Consider the following 23,038-nt stretch of genomic DNA (forward strand, 5'->3'; position numbering starts at 1 on the left):
GAGAAGGTTTAGGACAGGCAGAAATCCCACAGGGGCTTGTTTCCAGCAAAGGGGATGCAGAGTCACAGGAGAGTAGATATCTCCACGTTTACGCAATTCTGCATAGAGGCGGCTGCATCTGAAGCAAATCCAGCGGGGGCAGGAAGCAAGCCGTTCTGCGTGTGCCATAAAACGCACACAAATGCACTCTGTGGTAATCCAGCGCCTATCTTGCTCGCCTTCTCTGCTCAATCTTCCCCTCCCTGGTTTGTTTTTTTTTCCTTCCCCCGTTTTGGAAGCTCTGCCAGCTGTGAGAGAGGCAGTTTGTAAGGCCAAGTGGGAAGGGCTTTCTCTGCAGGAAGTTACGGCTGCAAATAAACTGACAGGAGGGCAGGAGCCTTCACGGAGACAAAAATAAACCGCCGGAGAGGGGAAGAGAAGCTTGTTCTGAATGCAACACGAACCTCCCAGAGGCCTATTGAAAAAAGCAGACCAACACAACAGACACACGGCAGACGACAGAAAGACCCTAATGGAACAAAGGGCACGGCTGCATCGGCCATCCGCTCGGAAGATCCTTCGCCGGAGGTAAATTTCGCGGGAGGTCAGGGGGGGTCACGTCAACACAGCGCCAACTTTGAGCCGCTTTCTTGCTCTTCTCGTAGGACTTTGGTGGTTGTAGCAGCGGGGAAGGAGCACAAGGGAAGGAGGGTTGGCAAGGGAAGCAGTAAAGTTATCCCAGCTGCCCCGATTCCCTTCGAGTTTTCCTTGGTAGGGGCTCAGGGGGGATCAGGGCAGGTGTGTCCCAGACAATCTGTCCATTGAGCATATGTTCTGGTTTGCTTCACAAAGTTTTAGGGGAAGCTGGAAGGTGTCAGCTGTTCGTTCACTATTCATTCTGATTTGTTTCCTGGCAGAGGTGCCAACATAAATAAAATATTGGGGGTAAGCCCCGCCCCCCATAACTGATCATAAAAAATGGAGCACAGGCACAATTTTAATGGCAATGCCCATCAACTACGGGGGGGGGCAGGCCCCCTCAAATATTTTAGGGGGAAGCAAAGGGCCCTCTGACCCCAGGAGTTGTCTCCTATGTTTCCTGGGAGGTTATATGATGTTGCTTCGAGCAAATGTTGTCTCACGTTTTCCTTTGCATTTCTCTGTCACTTTTCTTATTGCAAAAAGTCTGGAGCGGGTTGGGGGGAGGGGGGCAGGTTTGTTGCGCAAAAGCACCAAATTATCTTGAATTGCCCAAGCTGAATTTGCCGGTGTGTGATTGAATTTCGTCAAAAGATAGCAAGAGCCTGGAAACGCCCATAGACAACAAAACAAATATATATATATATGGTATAATCCTGTCAGTTTTTTCTCTCCCAAGAGTAGAGGGAGGTGCAAAATAATTCAAATTATCTTGAATTGCCCAAGCTGAATTTGCCGGTATGTGATTGAATTTCGTTAAAAGATAGCAAGAGCCTGGAAACGGCCACAGACAACAAAACAAAAATATATATGGTACAATATGGTATAATCCTGTCATTTTTTTTCTCCCAAGAGTAGAGGGAGGTGCAAGGTAGCTAAAAAGCTAGCTACCCTATATTCCTAGAGATTAACAAATCACTCCATATTGCAATATTTAAGATCAGCTCAAACACCTTGGCTATATTCTCTGAGCACCCAATTTCTTCAGGCCATTATCGTTATGGGGAATTGCAGGGGTAGGTGACAGCCCCATGGAGATAGGGGGACCCCCAGAGTCTTGCCGAAGTGTTGCTATAACTTCTTGTTTGTGCTAGCATTGAATGGCCAGAGTTCATTCATTTCCAAGGCTAGAGAGCAATCCCAAGCTATTAAGGATCACCGGCCCCATTTTGTGATACACATTAAACTGTTTCCACTGTTAACCGATTGCAAATTGCACAGAAAGGTTCTGAACTTTAAAATTTTAAAAGAACACAAATGTTCTACCTACGGTAACTGAAATTTCAAGGAAAGTGAGTTACAAATGTGTTGCATCAGTATTTCGCTTTTAATTGCCATTCAGATGTATCACTCTTTGGTCAATCTCTCTGCTAACTTTGAGATGGGTGGGGAGTGCTGGAAGCTGGGCTGAATCTGAACTGGGACTCAATCCAGCATGACAGAGTTCATTGTTTGATCAGAGTTCCAGAATTTTTTATTATACCTATATCTATATATCTACAGTGGTACCTTGGTTTGCGAACGCAATCCGTTCCACGGAGGCGTTCGCTCGCCGAAGGCATGCTTCTGCGCGTGCGCGAAGCGCCGATAGAGAACTTCTGCGCATGCGTGAAGTGCCGATAGAGCACTTCTGTGCACGCACGCGCTGTGCAGATCGCTTCTGCGCATCCGAGTGCTGCAGAACCCGGATGTAAACACTTCCGGGTCCGCGGCGTTCGTAAACGGAGGCGTTCATAAACGGAGGTAGGCGTGATAGTCAGGATGTTTATTCGGCTTTACGCCCATCATAAAACACAACACAACAAAATAAATCAAATAAAACAGCAGACTCGTTCAAGCCACAAATAATATAACACAATTCACAGCTCACAAGGACAAATATTAACAATTAAAAAAGAAAAGTTTAAGATTATGATTAAAAATTTAGGCACTACGCTAAAATCAATATCTGATGTCATTATAGAAAATTCTTATAACTACAGTATAAATAATCTAACATTCCATTCCGTCTCTTGTACGAGAGGACGGCTGTTAGGAATTTAGCAACCTGTGTAGAGTAATATAAGGATCCACATCTTGAAGAACCCAAGCAAGCTGTAGGTCAACTGGTTTGTCAGCCATAGGCTGGATTATGAAATTTAGTATACTAGCACGAGCCGAACTGTACATAGGGCAGATAAACATAACATGATGTAGAGATTCAGATGTTTTAATTTCACAAGCACACATTGAAGAGACTTGGCCCTTAGTAAATCTATGTCTCAGCACGTTTGTTGGAAAAACATTGAACCTAGCTTTAATGAAGGCATATTGGTGAGACGCGGCCGTAAGCGATGTTAAATAGGACGGAGCACAGTAAATAGGGGTTATGCCGAAATTTAACGGCGAGCATACTCCACCACCAGCTAAGAAATTTTGGTATAGCTCCGCATCATCCAGCCTTTGATTTATACACCTTTTTGCCGCATTTAGATCCAGTTTGAGCAATTCAGTGGGCGAGATCTCATAGGACAGCAATTTGGCATGGATTTTTCCTGACCACAAATTTGTGAAGTCATCCCGCCTCATGCATTGAATGAGATAGTGGTTCGGGAGTTTATGCCATAGGGATATCCAATAAATCAAAACTCGCCTCCATAAAACTAACTCCACTGAGGGGATCTTCATTTCTAAGCGAATAGCCGCATTGCTTACGCATGTTGGTAATTTTAGAAGTCGGCGTAAGAATTGGCTTTGAAGCGACTCTAAAGGTGAGAGATTTGCAAAGGCCGCCCATAAAGGTGCAGCATAGGCCATTGTGGCTATCACTTTGATGCTATACACTTTCAAGGCCGCAGGGATGAATAAGGCCCCCTCAGAATAGAAAAAACGGAGGAGGGAGTGCGATAGGGCTTTTGTCTTGTTTTGAAGGTATTCAACTTGCGCTTTCCACCCTAAATTATATTGAAAATAAATTCCTAAATATTTAAATTTATGTACTTGTTCGATTTTCGTGCCCTCCAGTTTCCATGTATAAAGTTTTCGACTCCTTGAAAATATCTCCTTGGACTTGGTGTGGTTGATAGACAGATGATTAAGATGGCAATAAGTCACAAAAATCTTTAGTGCCCTCCTTAAACCCACTCTGGAGTAAGAGAGTAGCACCGCATCATCTGCGTAGAGAAGTAAAGGACAACGATAATCTGCTATACGAGGGGCGTGGATAAATTTTTGTGAGTCGGCTAATGGGTTCCTCTAATCGCTGATAAATAAGTTAAAAAGAAGTGGCGCTAAACTACAGCCCTGGCGTACTCCCTTATTTACTGGCACTGGGTTCGTTAGGTCTCCAGCAGGGGTTAATCGATAAGCCACAGAAGCCTTCTATCTATTCCCCAACAGGCAAGTTTATCCCATAGTAATTTCCTCGGAATACTATCAAAAGAGGTAGGCGTAAACCGAGGTTCCACTGTACAACAAATGTTTGATCAGGATACCCGAAGGCTCCTGAGCATGTACAGAGTTAATTTTCCTCTTCATGCACCAGAAACCAAACCTACGCCGAAAATGTAGCTCCCAGAAGTCTGAACCCCAGTATCTCTCCTTTAGAAATGAACCAATAGCTTTAGATTAATTTCATGTTAAAGCTTTGTATACCCCGCTTTTCAAACACTTGTAGTAAAGCAAATCTACAATAAAACAAATTTATTGGAACAAAAAAGGAAAGTCAAAGATTAAATGAAGCAGTAGCAATAGACCCCAGCATTAAAAATGAGAGGCTCCTTCAGATTTATTCAGCATTCATCATTTGTTTGAACAAAGTATGTGCAGTGGTTATGTGTGGTCTTTATTGCACATCCATCCTGATTTGTTTGCAGAGGGGTTGTGCAACAATGAACATTCATCCGAATTTGCTTGTGTGTGTTGTTCACCTGGACTGAGGAACAACAACTTACTTGCCCCTCTCCCCTTGCTGTTTGCCTTGCCTTGCTCAGCACCAAACTTCTCAGCTCACATGTTCAATTTGAAAACACACACATCTCAAGGGAACCAAAGAACAGCAGCAGACACAATTCCTTAGAGACAGACCTGGATTTACAGGTAATGACAGGTGTGAACAGGCACACTCTCTGATGCTTTAGAGCAGGCATCCCCAAACTGCGGCCCTCCAGATGTTTTGGCCTACAACTCCCATGATCCCCAGCTAACAGGACCAGTGGTCGGGGAAGATGGGAATTGTAGTCCAAAACATCTGGAGGGCCGAAGTTTGGGGATGCCTGCTTTAGAGCCTCTCATCTTAACTCTTTGGTGCCTGCCATGATGGACTCAGCTGCATAACTTTAGCCAAGATTCCAGACTCTGTAGCTGGATTTAAGATGCAGTGGCTGAGCCCTGCAGTCTCTAGGTTTCTGTTACCAGCTAAGCACCTGAGCTATAGCCACAGGGCTGCCAGCATGTGCATTTGTTTTAGCTTCTCAGGTGTCCATTGAAGTTTTCCCTTTAGCAGGAGGTGGTTGTACAGCAATTGTATTTTTCCTGCCTATCGATTTCCGCACATAAAAGCTACCGTTAAAAGCACAAGAGAAGGCCAAGCTGATTTATTCCTGATCAGTTGCAAACCCCTGGATGCACATAGGGATGCAGCAGGTCCTGCAAAATTGAGCCCATTTTTGCATGCATTTCCTTGGGGGAGAATGCATGCCTTCTTTCTCCCTCTTTTGCTTATTTGTGACTGATTTGTACCATGAATTCTGAGAGCAACGTTTAAGCTGCTTCGCCTCAGAACGCCCCCCCCCCCCGCTTTCTAATGGCACAGTGTTCTGAGCTGGCCTCTGCACCAGGAATTGCTAAGAGCCCTTCTGTGCCCAGCCTGGCAAGTTCCAGGCGAGGCCTCTGCGGCAAAGCCGGCTGTAAATGTGTCAGTCTTTGCTGGCTTGGTGAAGTCCTTGAGTGAGGCCTGCTGCTTTAAAGGGAGAGGGAGGAGGAAGAGGAGGACACTGGATTATCATTTCAGCTGGCTTTCAGTGACAGCGGAAAGGCACAGAGCAGAGCCACAAACAGGCTGGCATTGTGATGATGTGCAGCCACTGGAGATGGCAGAGAATGAAGCGAGGAAGACCTGCTAATTCGCCCCCAAGGTGCATGTGTGAATTTTACAAAAAGGGCCCCCTCTTCTATTCACCTTCTTTCCAGGTCCTCTTCTCTCCTCTGTTTTCCCCTTCCTTCCAAAGGCCTTTCTCTCTTTCTTCTCCCCTCCTTATTTGCACAGCTAGTGTTGCCCCTTGTACGGCTGCATGAAACTTTTACATACATGTAGGCAGCAGGCAGAAGTCAACAGGTGAAGCTCATCAAATTGGGGGTCTCCCAGAATGACAATATGTAGCTTGGTCTGATGCACGTTTCCTGAAAAGTTCGTTTTAGTGGGATTTGCTCTCAAGAAAGCGCACATAAGGTTACTGGGACTAAATGTCGAAACAAAATAAAAAAAATTCCTTCCAGCAGCACCTTAAAGACCAACTAAGTTTTTATTTTGGTATGAGCTTTCGTGTGCATGCACACTTCTTCAGATACACTGAAGCAGAAGTCCCCAGGCGCTTATGTAGGGAAAGGGTGGGGAGGGGTATCACTCAGAAGGGTGGTGGAAATGGGTGATTGACTGACTGATAGCTGTTGATGACTGTAAACAACTGCAAATGGTCTACCCCCATCTTGCTTATCAGATTCTGGGGGACTGTGTGTGTGTGTGTGTGTGTGTGTGTGTGTGTGTGTGTGTGGAAATTCCAGCTCTGCTTTCTGACCTTTTTACATGTGTCTTCCAGTTGAAAGGCAAGTTCCTGCTGCCACCATGCCATTCAGGAGATGGCCGTGCCAGGCAGGGAGCAGCTGGAGCAGGCTGAAGCAAATAGAGCCCAAGCAGAAGGCTGGCAGAGGCGTTGTAGCTTCCGCGATGCACCTGGACTCGGCGCTAGGTAAGGCAGAGTTCAATCTCCAGGGCCCTGCTTTCAGAGTCTGGAAATGGCTGGAGTAGTAAGAGTACCTCTGAGCACATTTGTTCTCTGGGCTTTCCTTCCTGCTCCTTATCCTTAAAAAGTCCCTCTCTCAATGCCTAGGGGGTGCAGAGGTGATGGCTCTCCTTTTGCGGAACGCTTTCCCCAGAGAAACGCACCTGGCACCATTATTGTCTGTTTTTAGTTGCCATATATTTTTTAAAAATAATTTGCTCACTCCTTTGAACCTTAATTTGGAGGGTAGCTGGTTATGTTTGTGATCTTTATATTCCACTCATCCTTTTAAGTGGGTTTTTGTGATAGATAGATAGATAGATAGATAGATAGATAGATAGATAGATAGATAGTAGATACCAGTAGATAGATCTGCACTTTGGAGTCTTCTTTTATTGCTGTTTTTATATTTGGTTTTAACGCTTTTTGTTGTTCCTATTTTTATTCTGTAAGACGCTTTGAGACACTAAGGTTTAAAAAGTGATGCATAACTGTAAAAAATAATTAATGTATTAGGTAATATTGCATCAAAATATGTATATTAGGAGAAAAATTTACACTAAGATGCTGATGAATTTTCATGTCAACTTTTTTTTTAATGCAAGCTGATATGGAAATTTAGAGAACTGAATTTTAGACTGGAAAAATTAGAAGCAGAAAAACTAAACTTGAGCCTTCCCTCTCCCTACTTTTCCTTTAAGGCTTTCCTTATAGCTCACCTGTGAAGCCTTTAACATGTCCCCTTCAGCCTCATCTGCCACTGAAATTAAGCCCAAGTGCATGCTCCTTGGGGCAGAGACCTTCCTCCTTCCATATTCCTAAGGACTAGAAACATGCTTTTGATTTTACACATAAGATGGGACCGAACTTGGGTCCCATTGAAATCAACAACCCACTCATTTCAGCTAAGAGAACAAAGTTCAGCTGATTTAGTCTGGATCCAGCTACTTTACGCGTGGTTCTGTAGCTTTGTTTCTCAAGTTACGCTTATAATGGGTAAATAATAAGTAATAATGTGTAAATAATATGACATAAACCACTGCTGTAATAACTTTGTCCTGGAATCTCTCCTTGAAGGCGCTGGGAATCGCCTGGTCCTCAAGAGGATCCTGCACGTGGACCGGACCTTGTTCTTCTTAAGATCAGCATCTCCTGTCAGGTAAGGATGCTGGGGCTCTGAACGCTTGGCAACCTAGAATACGAGTGGGGAACCACAAGCCCAGGGTCCAAATGCAGCCCTCCAGCCTTCTCTATCCGGCCATTGGAACTTTAATCAGGTCACACCCCTTATATGCCCTACTATGCATATAAGTGTTTTTGACTGGTTGGAAGGTGTCCTTGATCTCTGAGAATGCCTCTCACTTTTCTGGATGGAGGTTAGAGAGAAGTGCGTGAATGGGTGCAGAGGCTAGCCTGCTGTACAAAGGGGCCCTCTTTGGTTGGACTACAATGGCCAGGGTCCTTGACCATTGGCCAATCTGGCTTCTGGGGCTGGTTAGAGTTAGAGTCCAACAACATCTGGTTAGCCACCCCTTCCTTGATTAGATAAAGAAGTGGTTCCCAATTGGCAAAGTATTGTAGACCCCCTGTTTTTCAAAAGCCAACCCACGAACCCCCTACTTTTGAAAATGTCGGTACCTCTGCGGTAGTTTTTGTTATGTGAATGGTGCCACCATACCCTCCAATATGTCCCAGTGATGTGAGAGCACGGTGCCCAAGAAATGTGCAGTTTGGGGTGCTACAATCTCGTTCAAAACATGGCCATCACCTCACACCTTTTGGGGTGTCCAAAAATGGGGTGCCCTGGTCAGTTGATGAGTATGAGCCATGGACCCCCTGGATGGGTGATGTGGACCCCTGGAGTCCACGGACCACCAATTGGGAACCACTGAGACAATGCAAGGGAAGCCTTTTTGAACATTCAGAAGTGTTATATTACTTTTATACAGTCATACCTTGCCTTGGGAGTCGAGCTTTCCAGCTCCCGAACAATCGAAAACCAGAAGTGAGTGTTCCATTTTTCGAACATTCTTTCAGAAGCCGAATGTCCGGCGGGGCTTCTGCAGCTTCTGATTGGCTGCAGGAGCTTCCTACAGCCAATCAGAAGCTGTGCTTTGGTTTTCGAACGTTTTGGAAGTCGAACAGACTTCCAGAACAGATTCCGTTTGACTTCCAAGGTACGACTGTATCTGCCTTCCTCCATATTTACAGTATTTTCATCATCTCTTGCTACTTTGCTAGCCATAAATTTATGTTGAAGATCTGTCTGTCTGTCTGTCTGCCTGCCTGTCTGTCTCTCTATCCAGACATAGGAAGCTGCCCACAGTCTGTTCTTTCTGGAAACAACTGAATACGTTTTTGTTTGTTTTTTTCAAGCTCTGGAATGCATATTGCAAAAAACAGAGCTGCCAGCCTGATAGGGGTTCCCTTTTTCTTAGCCACCTGGGGCCAAATACCTCACATTTTCTTTCCTCTCTCTCTTACAGGGACTTTGTCTGTCATGTGGGGGGAGCCCAGGGGTTCCCATCTCAGCCAACCTCGCCCAGACCAAGCCAGCCAGCACTGAAGAATGTGCCCACCTCTGGTAAATCCACTCTTTTATGTTTCCAAGGAGCGATGCTGCTGCTGATCACTAATCTGGACCAGGGAACACAACTAGATTGCCTGGTGGGGGTGGAGTGGGACATGCCTACCACTGCCATTGGGGTCTGGGCGAAAATCCTTCAGGGTTTTCTCTTATTAGCCGTGCTCAAGAGATTTATGCAATTCTGCAATTACATTCAAACGTGCAATTTGATATCGAGGTGTAGACATGAGCAGCTTGGGAACCTTAGCTTTGGTTATTTTTAATTTTTAAAAGCAGGTTTCTATTTCTGATTAATAAGAAGGGATGCTTGAAAGCTGGGATGGAGAGCCTTTTCTGGCTTGGGGCGGGGGCAGATCTTAATCTCTCCAACCCCTGACAGGTTGGTTCTGACAAATGACTAGGGATGCCATAGTTATGTCAAGTGATGCTGTGCTTTGAAGCCCCAGTTGTCAGGACTTCAAAGCACAGTGCAGGGCTTTCAAACAGCCTTTTGTAAACATCTTATGGTGATCCTTTGGTTCACAGATTCTTTGAAGTTAAGGAGCAGCAAAGGGATATTTACAAAGGACTTTCGGACATCCCAATGCTACTCTTTGAACCTCCAAAAATCAGAAAAGAGCAGTGGAGGAATGTTAGCAAAGAGCTGATTGAAAGTCTTTCCCCTAACATCATTGCGCTGCTTCTTAATCCCCTGAAAATTGGAGGTTTAAAAAGCAGTGCAGGGCTCTTTGGGAAACGGCTTTCAAACAGCCCTTTGAACATACAGTTTTCCAGTGGAAACTGCTTTTTCCTGCATGAGCAAATAGGAACGTGGCTTGCTCCAGCAAAGGAGCAAACTGTGTGCTTACCTGCATTGACATTGTTTCTGGCTAACGGGGAGGATGTGTAAACATCCCGCAAGCAAATCAGGATGAATGCAGGAGCAACCTCCCTGCAAATGTGCAACCTCTCTGCAAACAAATCGAAATGAATGCTCAACAAACCCTGGATCTAATCCAACCTCTCTATAAGTGTTGTGCTAGCAAATTGGAACCAATGTGCAATAAATAGGTCGCCCAGGAGCCCTAACTCTCACTTTTTTCCTCCGCAGAAGCCATCCAGAAACACCGCAAAAACCTCTCTGACTGGTTCCGCCAGCAGCCAAACGAGGAGCGTCAGTTTGGCCCGTCGTTCTCACTAGACACAACCCACGTGGACCCCGTGATCCGGGAGAGCTCCCTGGAGGAGATCCTGAAGCCTTCTCCTGAGATGACCATCCAGAACCAGCTGCAGGCCTCATGTAGCCACACCATTGGGCTCCCAAACCTCTTTGACGTAGACGCCTGCGGGAATCAGGTGAAGAACGTGGTCCTCTATGGCACGGTGGGCACTGGGAAGAGCACCCTTATCAAGAAGATGGTGATGGACTGGTGTCACGGCCGCCTCCCGCGCTTCGAGCTGCTCATCCCATTCTCCTGTGAGGACCTTTCCCAGGGCAGTGCACCCATCTCCTTGCGGCGCATGATCACCAAGAAATACCTTCACCTCCGGGAGCTGGTGCCCGCGTTGGGCTCCACCCACCTCAAGGTGCTCTTCATCCTCAATGGCCTGGACCGCCTCAATCTAGACTTCCGCCTGGCGCACACAGAACTCTGTTGCGACCCCAACGAGCCTATTCCTCCGTCCGCCATTGTGGTCAACCTGCTGAGGAAATACATGATGCCAGAGGTTTGTGTTCTTTATGTATTTAGAGCCTTTGAACCTGCTGTTCCACCCAAAAGGTTCCCAGAGTGTCAATTAAACAAGACAGGCCCTGCCGGCGAGCTTACAATCTAAAACATACACAACACACACAGAAAATGGGATAGGGAGGGAGGGGGGACTCAAACTCAGGCACCAATTCTTACTTAAAGAATTGTTCTTATAATGACTGGCTGGCACAGTTCAGAGGCAGGAGGTATCTGATGGGGTTTGATGCCTTCGGCAAAGCTGATGGATTGAGCTCAGCTTCCCATCTTTCATGCTGGTGGAACGGGTGGCTCCCTGAGTGAGACCGCTCGCCTCTTTCCCTTGAGATCCACAAATGGTAGATGCTTAGAGAGAGAATCAGCAGCAGAATGCAGTCACCTCCAGCAAACAAAAACTCATTTAATGGTGGTCCATTAAATTAAAATACAGCTGAGGAGCTTGTGGCCCTCCATATGTTGTCAAACTCCAACTACCTTCATCCCTGACCATTGACCATGCTGGTGGCCAAGGCAGCTGGAAGTTGAAGTCCTACACATTTGGAGTGCCAGAGGTTCCCCATTCTTTGGCATAGACAATACTGAGCTGGATAGACCAATGGTCTGACTCAGAACCCAGGGGTAGAAAACTATCGTTACGTTCTCAATTGATAGTCAGTGTCAACAATACTGAGCTAGATGGAAGAGTGTTCTGCCTTGGTATAAGGTAGCTCCCTAGGCTCTATGTCTTGTGTTCTGACCTTGGATTTCATTGACCAACCCATGTCTCCTGTCTCTCCAGGCAAGCATCATTGTCACCACACGGCCCTCGGCAGTGCGCCGCATCCCCAGCAAGTTTGTGGGCCGCTACGTCGAGGTCTGTGGCTTCTCCGACATCAACCTCCAGAAGCTCTACTTCCATTTGCGCCTGCGTAGGCCTGAGTGCCTCGGGGCCTCTGGCCCTCCAACGGCAGAGGAAGCGAACGAGCAGGACAACTTGGTGGAGATGCTTTCTAGGAACTTGGAGCGGCACAACCAGATTGCAGCCGCCTGCTTCCTGCCATCCTACTGCTGGCTAGTGTGCACCACGTTGCACTTCCTTTACTTCACCAAGTCGGTGCCCCCCACACAAACCCTCACTGGGATCTACACCAGTTTCCTGCGGCTCAACTTCAGTGGGGAGGTGCTGGACAGCACGGACCCCTCTGACATCTCCATGATGAAATATGTGTCCAAAACAGTGGGCAAGCTGGCCTACAAGGGGGTGATGTCCCGGCAGACCTCCTTCTCGGAAGAGGACCTGCACCGCTGCTTTGAGATGGAGACGAAGACGGAGAGTGAGCTCAACCTCCTGAACGTTTTCCGCAGAGACGTCTTCCGCTTCTTCCTGACGCCCAGCGTGCAGTCAGGCAAGGAGCACACCTTTGTCTTCACCATCCCTGCCATGCAGGAGTACCTGGCAGCCCTCTACGTGGTCCTGGGCGAGAAGAAGACCCTGGGGCAACGGGTGGGCAAGGAGGTCTCCGAGATCATTGGCAAGGTGAGCGAAGATGTGGCAGTGGTCCTCAGCATCCTCTCCAAGGTCTTGCCTCTCCGCATCCTGCCGGTGCTCTTCAGCCTCATCAAGGTCTTCCCCCGCTACTTTGGCCGGTTCACCAGCAAGGACCGCGACACCATCGCCAGCACCATGGCGGTGGAGATGTTCAAGGAGGAGGACTACTTCAATGACGATGTGTTGGACCAGATCAACTTCAGCATCCTCGGGGTGGAAGGTCCCATGCGCCACCCAGACGAGGCTTCAGACGATGAGGTCTTCGAGCTCTTCCCCATCTTCATGGGAGGGCTGCTCTCACGGCGCAACCGGGCCATCCTGGACCAGCTCGGCTGCTCCATCAAGAACCTGGCAGCCTTTGAGATCGCCAAGGCCATGAAGAAGACGGTCATCCGCAACAGCCGCAAGGGCTTGCCACCGTCCGAACTCATGGACTACCTCTTCTTCTTGCACGAGTTCCAGAATGAGCGCTTCACAGCTGAGGCCGTCCAGTCCTTGAGGACCATCAACCTCTCCTCTGTCAAGATGACCCCTCTCAAGTGCTCCGTCGTGGCATCTGTCGTGGGCACCACCAGTCATGAAGTGGAGGAGCTGAACTTGGCCTCTTGCCACCTCGACATCAACAGCCTGAAGATTCTCTTCCCTGTCTTGCTGCGGTGCAAAAAACTCCAGTGAGTGTTGGTTGGTTGGTTGGTTGATTGAATTTACACCCTGCCTTTCCTCCCCAGGGAACCCAAACAGACAATTTAGAAACAAAAGCACAGCAAAAACATTCTAACATAGTTTAGAACTTTCTAAACTAAACTTTGCTGACCTTTAAAGCCCTAAACAGCCTCGGCCCAGTATACCTGAAGGATACCACCCCCATCATTCAGCCCAGACACTGAGGTCCAGCTCCGAAGGCCTTCTAGCGGTTCCCTCACGGCTAGATGTGGGGTTACAGGGAACCAGGCAGAGGGCCTTCTCGGTAGTGGCGCCCACCCTATGGAATGCCCTCCCATCAGATGTCAAGGGAATAAACAACTATCTGACTTTTAGATGACATCTGAAGGCAGCCCTGTTTAGGGAAATTTTTAATGTTTGATGTTTTATTGTATTTTTAATATTTTGTTGGAAGCCGCCCAGAGTGGCTGGGGAAACCCAGCCAGATGGGTGGGGTATAAATAATAAATTATTATTATTATTATTATTATTATTATTATTATTATTATTATTATTAAAGCAATTACAGTTAGAAATATAATTCCCATCTAATAATATTGAGGACCCAGGAACAGTATTCTTCAGCCAACCAAATGCCTGGGTAAGCAGGAATGTTTTCAGATTCCTCCTGAAAGTTAATAATGATGGAGGCAGGGGTGTCCCAGTAAGGGAAGGCATTCCACAACTGGGGAACCACCACTAAAAAGGCCCTGCCGTGAGTCGGTACCAGCTGGGCACACCCCAGTGTTGGCACCACCAAAGAATCCCCCCTCTGCTGATCATAGGGTCCGAGATGGTTGGATTATGGATTCTCTCCAACGTTGCCCTAAGGAAAATTGTTATGTCAGGGCAAGGATTTAAGTTTGCACAATGGAACTTGCCCTTCTCTCCCCACACATGTCCTGTATCCTCCCCTATATATGCTCTAAAGGGCTGGAGGGACGCCTAGAACTGATTTTGCAGGACATGAGTGGGGGGGAAGCATGTTGCTCAAGCATAAATCCTTGCATGGATGGAGTGAGTGAGTTAGATACCGCCCAGAATGTTCCAGAGTGGCTTAGCGCTTTGTTCACAAGCTCACATGGCCAAGCTGTTGCACAAAGACAAGCTCATGTTGTCGAAACATAGGAAGTTCCTTTGTACCGTCCAGCCCAGTACAGTATCTTCTACTCTGACTTGCAGAGGCTCGCCAGGGTTTCAGGCAAAGAAAGCTCTTTCCCAACCCTTGCTTCCCGCAATCGTAGAAGTTGGCAATAGCAGATTTTCTTCATGTGCTCTGCCTCTGAGCTATGGAGGACCCCTCCTTGCTTTCAGCGGGTCTACTCTGAATAAGACTTAGCTGGATATAGCCCCATGTCCTAGGCATTTTTAACCGTTTGTCAGGTTCGTTGTAATGTGTCTTCGCGGCACAAGGTCACCACAGGTGACCAGGAATTGCATGCAGGCAAACGCATGGAATTTAATGCAGGCTGCAGAGGAAGGGACTGCTCCATTACTCCTCCATCAGCCCACCTGGGAAAAGCCCACAAGAAGGATGTTTCTCCAAGCTTTGAATCACAGACCCTCCAAGTGTCCCTATTTTCCAGGGATGGCCCTGATTTAGAGAAGCCATCCTGGTTTCTGATTTGATCCCAAAATGTCCCACTTTTCCTTAGGATTTTCATTGTAGAACTGTTGGATGGTATGGAGTTATCCGACCCCCCCCCCAAGCCGTCTGGAGGCAATCCTGTATACGGAATATTTTTTAAAAAAATGTTTAATGTTTTATTATGTTTTTATATATGTTGGAAGCTGCCCAGAGTGGCTTGGGTAACCCGCAAAGATGGGCAGGGTATAAATAGTAAAAATTATCATTGTGGAATGAGACATCCCTATTTTCATTGGAGAAATGTCGGAGAGTATGCATTCTTGCCTTTCACCAGAGGGTGGCAAACTGTGATCAGGAAGGGAAAAGAGGAAGGAAAAAAGCAAACTGATTTTGTGTGTGTGTGTGTGTGTCTTCCCTCAGCTTGCAGCTCAACAGCCTGGGGCCAGAAGCATGCAAGGAGATCAGGGACCTGTTGTTGCACGATAAATGTGGTGTGAGCACCCTAAGGTGAGTGTGAACAGGGAGACTGCAAATCCCACAGAGAGGAGGGGGTGTGCTCTGTCCCTAAATCTCTCCCAACCCACCCCCCAACAGTTTGGTAGAGCAAAACGAAAGGAATTCTTATCCAAATCAGTGGCGTAGCTAGCCGCCTGGCTGCCCGGGGCGGCAAATCTGAAGGCATCCCGCCGGGGGGGCGGGGTGTCCGTCACAAAGCATGCGCTGCACGTCATGACGCATGCGCCATGATGCACGCCGCACGTGTCACGACGTGCGGCACGCAGAGCATGCGTACACAGGAGGCATGCACCGCGGCAAACCCCACGAGCAAGCCATGGAGTGAGGCAGTCGGGGCTTCTCCATGGCGGTGGCCGTGTCGGGTGTCGTAGGTGGTCAGCTCCGTCCATCCTGCTGTCCCCCACCCAGCCTGCTGCCCGGGGTGGCGCACCCCCCTATTACTACGCCACTGATCCAAATAAAAGCTGCAGAATCAGGTTGTTGTTGTTGTTGTTGTTATAACGGTAGGAAACACACCTATAAAACAATATACTTTTTAAAAAAGTGTTTTGTTGTCTCCAGTGCTTGTCCTGGACCTGCATTCATTTCATTGAGTCTACTCTAGAATAGAACTGAGATAGATACAGTCCAACTCTGGATGTCAACATCCCGCTACACCTTTCAATTTGAGGTTTTGGGGGTTTGGGTTTTTAAAAATAAAAAACAACCTGCAATCAAGCCGCGAATAAAATTTATTAAATAAAATAAGTAAATAAATTTCCCACAGTGCCCAGGTGGACATGGGGTCAATGTGCATTGTGGGGGATCAGTAGAGCAGCCAGATTCTGCTGCCCCCTCACCGCAGCTCTGAACCGGCTACTCTTGTTAACTTTTAAAGAAAATGCAGGAGGTGCTCCATATGGTTCTCCTGAAGTCAAGTGTCTAGTCAACTTTGTCTCTTTGACTCCAGGATGAAACCCCTACACCCGTTTACTCAGAGTAAACACCACTGAGTTTTTGCTGGGATTGCCTTCCCACTCAGTGTGCAGAGGAATGCAGACTTAACTTCTTTAACAGAGCTAGCTTGGTCTGATGTTCTCGTCTCAAACTGCTGTTTTCTGACAATTTCATCAGTACAGTATTGATTTGTCAAACTGTCTACTGCCTTGCATCTGTCCTTGGAAGCAGACTATAGGGAACCTTGATTTCCCGTCCAATGAATTCCTGCGTGTCTCCCACGCAGCAAGTCCTGGGCCGTATTCCAAGGCATGCCTACCCATTACATGCAAACCTGTCAGACTTCATTGCAAACCTGAGTAGGGTTGAGTAGGGAGAGGCAGTAGCTTCAGCAGCTGTTCCTCTGTGGGCAGCTCCTCCCGCTGTCTTTTCACTGGGGCATGTTTTGCTGTTGGTTTAGAAAACTTAAGAAGAAACTATTTCCAGGGCCAAAGGTGCTTGAGTTGAGATGCCCAGAGTTCTCCTTTCAAAGTCACAGAGGTGCCCGGAGAGCCTGCACAATAAATATATGATGAACAAATTAGGGCAAAAAATAAAACTTCTGGAAAACCCACTTTGAAAATGACTGTTTTAGATCGCGGGTAGGAAATGTGACAATTATTCATCCTCAAACAGCTGAATGCTGTTGATGGACCCTATCTGTAGGGTCACAACCTTGGCTAACCCAACTTTCACTGTCTGCTCTTCTTCATTTTTGCAACTTGCAGGCTGGCGGACAACCCTCTGACAGAGCAGGGTGCCCAGTACCTCGCTGAAGGCCTTGCTGGCAACACCTCTTTGACCCACCTGTCGCTGCTGCACACCTCGCTGGGGAACCGGGGCGTGGAGGTGATCACCCAGCACTTGGCGCAAAACCAGCACCTGCAGGAACTCGATGTGGCCTACAATTCGGTGTCCGACGCAACTGCCCTCGCCCTGGTGGAGGAGGCCAAGAGGCACGCCATGCTGGAAACGGTCCAGTGAGTCTCAGCATCCCTTCCTGCCACTTCCTAGCTTAATATACTTATGTACGCAGGCACAGAGGCAGGGGAATAAGCCCCTGGGTAGCTAATGACTTTCTGCAGGGGCCATATTTTGAAGGGTCTGCTCAGCCAATGCCTTGGGCAAAAGATCTTAGTTTCCATCGTCCATTACTAGGGATGGGGGAGGCATCCAATTCAGTTCTCATTTAAAGGTGAACTTACTGAATTTGCACCTTCTGGCACAGTACATGAGCTGAAATGCAGACATCCTTTATAGAATCGTAGAGTTGGAAGAGTCACGTTGTTCAACTTTCTTTGAAATCCAGAGTTCTCTGAATTTTGCAGTGTGGCTGTCTAGCAGAGCAGTGTGTAGAGAAATTAATATTGTATGGTGAAGTTTGCCTAAAAATAACATTTCTGCTGATGAACATAGCATAGCGATACACTTTATATTATGGGGAAATGCTTTGCAAAGATGTGCTTATTAGATGAAGGTGCATACAAACATTTATGTTAGGAGAAATTTGCAATAAAATGTGCCATGAATTTTCAATTTTCAATTTTTTTAAAAAAAGTGGGTGTAACTTTTTAAATGGTGGTGGGGATTTCCTCTCCCAAATTTGTCAGAGGTTGATGCACATCTGCGTTCTACCTAACTGCCTAAGTCTGGGTCCATGCATGTGGGTGGGAGAAAAGACTGCACCACTTTGGACTGCAAGTGAGGGGTCACTCCTTTTGGATACTTCTCTGCTTTTTACCATTTTCCTGCATATAGAAAGCTAATATCTCAAAGTGAGAGGTTATAGCCCTTTGCCTGCTGAGCTGGCTTTCTATTTGCAGGGACGTTTCAACATGAATAGTTGTTCAGAAACTTGACTCCCTCCCACCCCTCTACCTCTTGTGGGCCGAAATGGTGCAGCCCATTCTAAAACTCCTCCCTGTTAGCACCACATTCCGCTGCCGACGTTGGTTATTGCCTCAACATGGCGGCTCCTCCAATTGGCTGTTTTTTTCTTGGGCACGGAGGCCTTTCCCGCCTGCTTCAGCTTTCCCCCTTTCCTTCCCTCCAGCTTGTACTTCAACGAGATCAGCGAGGAAGGCAAGCGAGCCCTCCACGCGCTGCGCAAGGAACGCGACGGCATCAAGGTGCTCATCTTCCTGACGATGGGGGCCGACGTCTCCGACTACTGGGCCGTCATCCTGAACGTGGTGCAGAAGAACTTGCCCGTCTGGGACCGCGACCGGGTGCAGCAGCACCTCGGCCTGCTCCTGGAGGACTTGCGGTGCAGCCGCCGGGAAACGGCCAATCCTTGGAAGAAGGCCAAGTTCATCCGCGTGGAGAACGAAGTCAAGCGGATGCTGGGAGAACTTCAGCAGGGCACTTCCTAGTGCTCCACCCCTGCTGGAGACTCCTGGGAAAAGCGTGTGCTTGTGCCCGTTCGGAAAAGAGAACGCCAGGAGAAAGTGTTGAGGGTGGGTACAAACAAGCCGTTACACAGCAGATTCATCCGGGTTGAGCGACTGCCTTCATGCCTTGCCTTGTGAGCTTCCTGGAGCTGCCTGATTGGCCGTTGTAGGATACAGAATGCTGGGCTACACAGACCTTTGGCCTGTTCCGACAGGGATTTTCTGATGTTCTTAGGAGCCTGGCTTCCTTTCACCTTCACTATGCATGTGACAGATATAATACCACCATTCGAACTCTGATTCCATGGTCCGTCTCCCACATCTCTCTCATATTTCGGATAAACTGCGTGCCTTAATATATACTGTATTTTTTCATGTATAAGACTATGCTTTTTGCTAAAAAAAAAAAAAAGAGGCAAAAAATGGGTGTCACCTTATACATGGATAGTGAATGCAGAGGGGGGACGTGTGATTAATGGCAGCAGCAAGCAGGCGATTGGCAGCAGTGATTCAGCGGGTGATTGGTGGCTGCGGCAAGGCCTGCTGGTGATTGGCTGCGGCAATTGGGTAGACGATTGGCGGCTGTGGCAAGTGGGCGGGTGGGCTGTTAGTGGCGGCGAGCAGGCAGACAATTGGCGGCTGCAGCAACATCATGTGCAATCGGCAGTGACTGCGACAAGCGATCGGCAGTGGCGGGCAAGTGGGTGAGCGATTGGCGGAAGTGACCTCAGCCACCCCCCAAAAAGCTAAACAATAAATATTCTTAATTTTGTCTTTAAAAAATTAGGGGTCGTCTTATACATGAGGGCATCTTATACACAGGGAAAAAAGTATATATGTATTCAGGCGCGGTGCTAGGGCTTTTTGTGCCCTAAGCAAAACACTTTCTGGCGCCCCCTGGGTGCATGCGTCATGACGCATGCGTCATGACGCACGCTCGCCGCTGATGCCCCTGCATCCCCTCCATTGGTGGGAGGAGCGCGGGCCAAGGGGGGAGCTCGGCACCCTCCCGCCTGTGGAGGGGACGCTTTGAGCTCTTCAGCGGCTGTGGCGAGTGAGTGGCGGCGGCGGCGGCAGCAGCGCCCATAGCTGAAGGCTTAAGCTGCGGGCGCTACCGCCGCTTGCTCGCTGCAGCCGCTGGGGAGCTCGCGCTCCTCCCGCCTGTGGAGGCAATGCTGTGAGCTCCTCGGGGAGTGAGCGGGCGGGCAGCGGCAGCGCGGGGGTATTGCGGGGCAGGCTCGGCAGCGCCCCCTCCATTTTGGCGCCCTAGGCAATGGCCTAGTCCGCCTAAATGGATGCACCGGGCCTGTATGTATTTTATCTATGCATATTCATTTAAATGTTTATTTGCTACCTTACTGGTGTTTCGTTTTTACTTCAATAATGCAAAAGAGAATTTAGAAGTCAAAACATTGCTCCCAGGCGGGTGGGGAGCTGTGTTTGTGACTCCACAGACACATGCCAATCTGTTCTGTGCAGTGTTGCTAAAAAGCTGCAGAACTGATTTTTACCCAGAGCTTGATCGCCTTGAAGAGAAAACTGAACAGCCCAATAAGATATTGAGTGCACCCATATAGATACAGACGCTGTGGGAGGCTAGGAACCCTCTTTCTGACTGAACGAAACTGTTCTCAGCATCCCCACTATGAATATGAGGTGCTGATTTTCAGGGAAAGGCTGAGCTGAGGACCACAGTGAGCTGTGCACCGGCAAAGCTGGCTTTTGTGTGATCAAAGTGCTTCTGTGTTGCCTTAAGGAACACAGCCTTCCAAGTGACACTGCTTCTCCCCAACCTCTGCCATCAATTCTAAACACAAATACCTCATGAGCCATGCTTCTTTCCCCACAGTGGAGCAGCTTCTCAGCTTTTCAAAGATTCACAACTTCACACATAGAATCCGCCAGTTGTTTTGGGGGCCAAGGACTAAAATGGTTTGTTTTTATCACCGAGGACTAGCAGCATGTAGAATCTGGTAGTTCATAGCCCTGCCAGAGCTTCTCCCCTTCGCTTGCTGCGGCTGGCCTATAACTCTGCAGTGTGTGAATCATTCCCACCCACTGTCTCCCTAGCAATTGGATTGATTCTTTTGAAGAATCAGAAAAGGAGCAATTGCCTTGGCTCTGTTGTTCATCTCATGCCAAGCTTCTAGGCTGGTGTTCGGATTGTGTCCTTGGGGGGTGGAAGCAGAAAACATGAAAAAGCGCTGAGATGGTTTTTTGTGGAGTGGGGGGCTCTTATTTGTTATGTTTGTTTCTGTAAATTGTGCTGAGTTTGCTTTCCTGTGAGGGAAGCAACTAGTAATTATTATTATTATTATTATACACAGTTGTTCCGCCATTGTGCCTCCTTAAAAATAAAAGCACTTTGTTTCAACAGAATACATCTGGTTCCTGTGTCTTCTTTTGATACTGTCATCAAAAAATTCTAAATAGGTTTGGGGCGGGGGGTTGGAGCGGTTGTTTTATCTGCAGGTATGGAGTCCAGCTGCTATGGGGTGAGAGCTGGTTAGACAGACAAAAGGAAGTTCTATTTCGCACAACACATAAAGAGCTGGTAGAACTCAATACCGCAAGATGCAAGAATGGCTAGTGGCCCGAACAGCTTTTCAAAGGGTGAGGTTATGGCAGACAGGAACCAGCAGCTCTTTGCTATGAAAGCTACAGAGAGCCTCCAAAGCCAGAGGCAATATACCTTGGAATTGGCTGAGGATTTTTTTTTTTAAAAAAAAGGACTGTGGGTCTTCATGTCTGTATTATGAGTTTTCAGGAAACATCTGGTTGAGCATTGAAGAAAATGTGATGCTGGATTAGGTAGTTCAGGTGTGGGAAAACAGATGTTTAGCCTGGAGAAGAGAAGGTTAAGGGGTGATATGATAGCCATGTTCAAATATGTAAAAGGATGTCATATAGAGGAGGGAGAAAGGTTGTTTTCTGCTGCTCCAGAGAAGCGGACACGGAGCAATGGATTCAAACTACAAGAAAGAAGATTCCACCTAAACATTAGAAAGAACTTCCTGACAGTAAGAGCTGTTCGGCAGTGGAATTTGCTACCAAGGAGTGTGGTGGAGTCTCCTTCTTTGGAGGTCTTTAAGCAGAGGCTTGACAGGCATATGTCAAGAATGCTTTGATGGTGTTTCCTGCTCAGCAGGGGGTTGGACTGGATGGCCCTTGTGGTCTCTTCCAACTCTATGATTCTATGATTCTATGCTGCTGAACTACAACTCCCATCAGCCCGAGAAAGCGTGGCCAACAGCTAGGGATGTTGGGAGTTGTAGTTCGGCAACATCTGGAGGACCAAAGGTTCCCCTGAGCTAGACTTTTGCAAGACTGCACTTGTTGAGCATACATTCACTCAAGAAGTAAGTGCCACTTTGCTCAGTGGGGTTTACTCCCATGTAAGTATTCGTAGGAAAGTAGCCCCATTTATTTAAACTTAAATTCCCCACCCCAATCGTATTGGGCTCCAGGCAGTAAAAAGATCTAAAAGCTTTCTTCATTAAAATCAAATAAAATTCAAGTGATTCTTGCAATTCTTTTAATCCCTGCTTGTTAAAAGATTCGTAAAAGTAAACAAAGCAATGTGAAATTATAATATTAATCTATGCTATAAAGCAACTGTAAGCTAAAGATCTGGAAATCCGCAGGGGACATGAAACCTGCCCTGGAACATGTTAATTGTTGCTTATATATTTTACTAATCATGCTCAGTCACAGCCCTACCAAAATGGACAGGGTGGCGCTTGATCAATGTGTAATGGTAAAAGACAAAGAAACAAAACCAGGTCCTCTGAGCATGTGCCCATCCTTTGCTACACATCTGGCTTGCAGAACCAGAGATATTTGCTTTATTGGCATCCCCCAGATAATTAAGTGCCGTTGGTGGCCTATCTATCTATCATCTATCTATCTATCTATCTATCTATCTATCTATCTATCTATCTATCTATCTATCTATCTATCTCGCTAGCACATTCAAAGCATGTTCCTTCCCTCAAAGAATTCTGGGCATTATGGTTTGTTATACTGTAGGTTGCTGGGAATTCTAACTCTGTGAAGGGCAAACTATGGCGCCCAGAATTCCTTGAGGGAAAGGATGCACTCTGGAATTGCCTTAAAGCTCATAGCTGCCAAGTTATCCCTTTTTTTAAGGGATTTTCCCTTATGCTGAATAGGCTTCCTCGCGAGAAAAGGGAAAACTTGGCAGCTATGTTAAAGCTATAGTACACAATGCACCAAGCAATTGTTATTCCACACTTTCCAGGCCATTCTGCCACCACCTCCCTTATAGCAAAAGGGCTGATGTGGGTGTGTTGTGTTTAAGAGCATGAGGTCAACTTCAATTGTGCAACCTGGATTGGCCGGTGTGGCA

At 47.3% G+C, this 23,038-nt stretch overlaps 1 protein-coding gene across 1 annotated transcript; it reads left to right on the forward strand.

Annotated features, from left to right (window-relative positions):
• The first annotated feature begins 265 nt into the window (after window positions 1–265).
• On the forward strand, window positions 266–21,048 carry NLRX1 (NLR family member X1). The gene is made up of 9 exons (XM_035139847.3): window positions 266–567; window positions 6,474–6,623; window positions 7,734–7,815; window positions 9,143–9,240; window positions 10,334–10,950; window positions 11,749–13,169; window positions 15,209–15,295; window positions 17,008–17,259; window positions 18,333–21,048. Exons 2-9 carry the CDS (start codon window positions 6,500–6,502, stop codon window positions 18,649–18,651), a joined length of 3,000 nt encoding a protein of 999 aa, XP_034995738.3. The 5' UTR covers window positions 266–567; window positions 6,474–6,499; the 3' UTR covers window positions 18,652–21,048.
• Window positions 21,049–23,038: the final 1,990 nt, after the last annotated feature.

This window comes from Zootoca vivipara, chromosome 14 (genome assembly GCF_965207765.1).
Source record: "Zootoca vivipara chromosome 14, rZooViv2.hap1.1, whole genome shotgun sequence".
Taxonomy (NCBI): Eukaryota; Metazoa; Chordata; class Lepidosauria; order Squamata; family Lacertidae; genus Zootoca; species Zootoca vivipara.

Bases quoted from the DNA above. Each gene is read 5' to 3' on its own strand.
- NLRX1 (XM_035139847.3), top strand. From the start codon at position 6,500: ATGCCATTCAGGAGATGGCCGTGCCAGGCAGGGAGCAGCTGGAGCAGG. The intron at 7,816-9,142 runs GTAAGGATGCTG...TCTCTCTTACAG, and splicing joins AGATCAGCATCTCCTGTCAG to GGACTTTGTCTGTCATGTGG. The intron at 13,170-15,208 runs GTGAGTGTTGGT...GTCTTCCCTCAG, and splicing joins CTGCGGTGCAAAAAACTCCA to CTTGCAGCTCAACAGCCTGG.